The sequence below is a fragment of the Sinocyclocheilus grahami genome, unplaced genomic scaffold (genome assembly GCF_001515645.1).
Source record: "Sinocyclocheilus grahami isolate Dianchi unplaced genomic scaffold, SAMN03320097.WGS_v1.1 scaffold2452.1, whole genome shotgun sequence".
In the NCBI taxonomy this organism is placed as follows: Eukaryota; Metazoa; Chordata; class Actinopteri; order Cypriniformes; family Cyprinidae; genus Sinocyclocheilus; species Sinocyclocheilus grahami.
Window position 1 is genome coordinate 38,307 of NW_015507631.1, and position 3,554 is coordinate 41,860.

At 38.9% G+C, this 3,554-nt stretch overlaps 1 protein-coding gene across 1 annotated transcript in view; it reads left to right on the forward strand.

Moving 5' to 3' along the window:
- LOC107575065 (peptidylprolyl isomerase domain and WD repeat-containing protein 1) overlaps positions 1 to 3,554 on the forward strand; it is an 8,053-nt gene that overhangs the window by 2,799 nt on the left and 1,700 nt on the right. Inside the window, exons 4-7 of the mRNA XM_016261476.1 lie at positions 891 to 1,338; positions 1,438 to 1,628; positions 2,231 to 2,420; positions 3,326 to 3,507. Coding sequence (XP_016116962.1) covers positions 891 to 1,338; positions 1,438 to 1,628; positions 2,231 to 2,420; positions 3,326 to 3,507 — 1,011 coding nt within the window. The remainder of the gene's footprint in view (positions 1 to 890; positions 1,339 to 1,437; positions 1,629 to 2,230; positions 2,421 to 3,325; positions 3,508 to 3,554) is intronic.

The window sequence follows — 3,554 nt, forward strand, 5'->3', positions numbered from 1 at the left end:
TTGTCTCTGGCGTGTAGGAGTGGTCGAGTGTATCTCCGTCAGTGCGGAGGGAGCGCTTTTCTGCTCTGTGGGTGATGATCAGGCCATGAAAGTTTTTGATGTTGTCAACTTCGACATGATCAACATGCTCAAACTCGGGTAAAATCTTGCTCTTCTGTGTGTAAATTTGCTTGTTTTTATCCATCCATGTTTTGCTTTATTTTAACACTTTTTTTTATGAAATTAACGTTTTCTATATATATTTTTTTTCAATAAAATGTTCTTAAATATTTTGTATTAAATATTTCATGGTCCTAGACAATACTTTTAAATTATACACCATTTATTTCTATATAAAATAATCCAAATATTTAAAAATAATAATAATAATACAGTTTTTAAGCAAAAATCTAGCAAAGGTATTTAAAATCCAGTGTATTGAAAGCAGTTTGGTGTCATCTGGTGGGAGAAATAAAAATAAAAATGTTTTGTTTTTTATATTTCTCACTCATTTCTAAAGATTATAAGTGTGATAATACTTTTTGAAGACCTTTTTGCCTTTTATAATCATGCCCGTGATTATTTTTGTTTGTTCATTTAGCACAGGGCTGTCCAAACTCGGTCCTGGAGGGCCGGTGTCCCGCAGAGTTTAGCTCCAACACTAATTAAACACACCTGAAGCAGCTAATCAAGCTCTTACTAGGCATAGAAACTTCCAGTCAGGTGTGTTGAGGCAAGTCGGGGCTAAACTCTGCAGGACACCGGCCCTCCAGGACCCAGTTTGGACAGCCCTGATTTAGCAAGTGCCACAAAAGTCACCAAGATTTGTACTATTCTGATGAAGTCAAAAAAAGAATTCAAAATGTAAAATTTTTTAAATCCGAGGATTAAGCAAGATTCTTTTTTTCCAGCTTCCATCCTGGCCAGTGCGAATGGATCTATAATCCGGGAGACGCCATCTCCACCGTAGCCTGTTCTGAGAAATCTTCTGGGAAGATTCTTGTATACGACGGACGGGGCAGTAATCAGCCCCTGCACACGTTTGAAAAGATGCACACCGCGCCACTGTCTCGGATCCGCCTGAATCCCAAGTATCGTGTCATAGTGTCCGCTGATAAGACGGGGATGTTGGAATACTGGACGGGGCTCCCGAGCGAATTCAAATTTCCACGGCAGGTGGAGTGGGAGTTCAAGACAGACACGGACTTGTATGAGTTTGCCAAATGCAGAACTTATCCCACCAGCTTGGCGTTCTCCCAAGACGGCAAGAAAATGGCCACCATTGCCACTGACCGCAAAGTCCGGATTTTCCGTTTCCTCACTGGGAAGTTGATGAGGGTGTTTGACGAATCATTAACTGTAAGTTAGTGTTTTATAATTATATTAATCATACATTCAAAGGTTAACAAATGCACATTTGGAAGAACTTTGTCATCTGTCGTCTCTATGCAATGGCAGATGTTCACGGAGCTCCAGCAGATGAGGCAGCAGTTGCCTGATATGGAGTTTGGCCGCAGGATGGCGGTGGAGCGAGAGCTGGAGAAGGTGGACGGCATCCGACTGACCAACATCATCTTCGACGAGACCGGACACTTTGTGCTTTACGGCACCATGCTGGGCATTAAAGTCATTAACTTGGAGACTAATAGGTAGAGAATACACAGCACACAATGAAATGCACCTCTTCTATAAAGAAAATCATTTTAATTTCTCAATTAAAATTAATTTAGCTATTTCTTAAGGGAGCATAATGTAGAATCTGTCAAGGTGGCACAACTGTTCCAATATCATAATGAAGAAGCTTTCACAAGAAGCTTAAGTAGTAATTATTATTTCTTATAAAGTATTTTAATAAAAATGATTCGATCATAGAGAGGACCTCTGTCAATCTCAAAATATCAGATGACTTGAATAACATGGCAAAATCACTCTTAAAAAACTGAATATTTCAATACATAATTTGATACTTGTAAAAAGTACTTTTATTCTAAAACACATTTTAAAACTTTTTTTTATATTAGATTAAAAATGTCAACTTTGTATTACATTTTTTCCACTTTTTTTTTTTTTCTCAGTGTAAAGAACATTTAAAGGTTGCATGTTAGCGGTTCTTCATGGAACCACAGATTGCAAATAAAGAACCTTTATTTTTTAGGAGTTAATGTGTAGGGAAAATGTTAATATGAATCTTTTCAGCAGTTCTGAAAGTATCTCTCTTTTACTGTGTGTCTGAAATGTTTTTGCTCTCAAGGTGTGTGCGGATCCTGGGCAAACAAGAGAACATCCGTGTAGTGCAGCTGAGTCTGTTTCAGGGAGTAGCGAAGGCCATGCAGGCAGCACCAACCATTGAGATGAAGGCCTCTGAGAACCCAGCGCTGCAGAGCACTGATCCAGACCCCACCATCTTCTGCACCGCCTTCAAGAAGAACCGCTTCTACATGGTGGGATTCCAGAAACTCACAGCATTTCAATGTTAACTTGAAACCTTGACATTGTTTTTTTTTTTGTTTGTTTTTTTATCTGTTACTTTTTGATAATGTCCAGCAGAATCTGTTGATTATAGGCGTGAGCTGCATTTATGTTGAAATAATTGTGGAAAAATCATTCTGAAATTGATTCCAACGATATTGTTCTTCTGTGTCGTTATCGTTACAGCCGCGGCGTGGACTTAATATTTCATGATTAAGAACAGTTTTTTTTAAAGGAATAGTTCACTACAAAATTACAATTTGCTGAAAATGTACTCACCCTCAGGCCATCCAAGATTTTTGTTTGTTTCTTCGTGGGAAACAGAATTGGAGAAATTCACTTTCTCACCAGTGGGTCCTCTGCAGTGAATGGGTGCCGTCAGAATGAGAGTCCAAACAGCTGATAAAAACAACACAATAATGTTTTAAACCATCATTTCTAGCTTAATTTTAGTCTGTAATAATGCTTCCTCCAGTGAAAAGGTTCATCCCCTGTTGTCTCTCACATCAAAATCCACCCACATATTTGTTTAGAACAGTTTTTTTCTGAATTTTTCTCTCCTGATTCAGACGAGACCACTTTTTCACTGGAGAAAGCAATATTTCATACAAACAGTTTTTCGCTTCACTAGAAAAAAAACCATCATGTTATTGTTAACTGATGGACTGGAGTGGTGTGGATTATGTTTTTATCAGCTGTTTGGACTCTCATTCTGACGGCACCCATTCACTGCAGAGGATTCTTTGGTGACGTAATGCTTAAAATTGAACATTTCTACAAATCTGTTGCCATGAAGAGACAAACTCATCTAGGTAAACTTTACAGTTATTGTTCTTGCTGTGAACGGGCCTTAATACTGTGTTTTTATTTTGAACAGTTCACAAAGAGAGAGCCGGAGGACACCAAGAGTGCTGATTCTGACCGTGACATCTTTAATGAGAAGCCGTCTAAAGAGGAAGTGATGGCCGTGACACAAGCAGAAGGGCCAAAAAGAGTGTCAGACAGTGCCATCATTCACACCACAATGGGCGACATCCATATCAAACTATTTCCCGTTGAGTATGTTTGTTTTTTTTTGGGGGGGGGGGGGGGGGGGTTTTACGTTT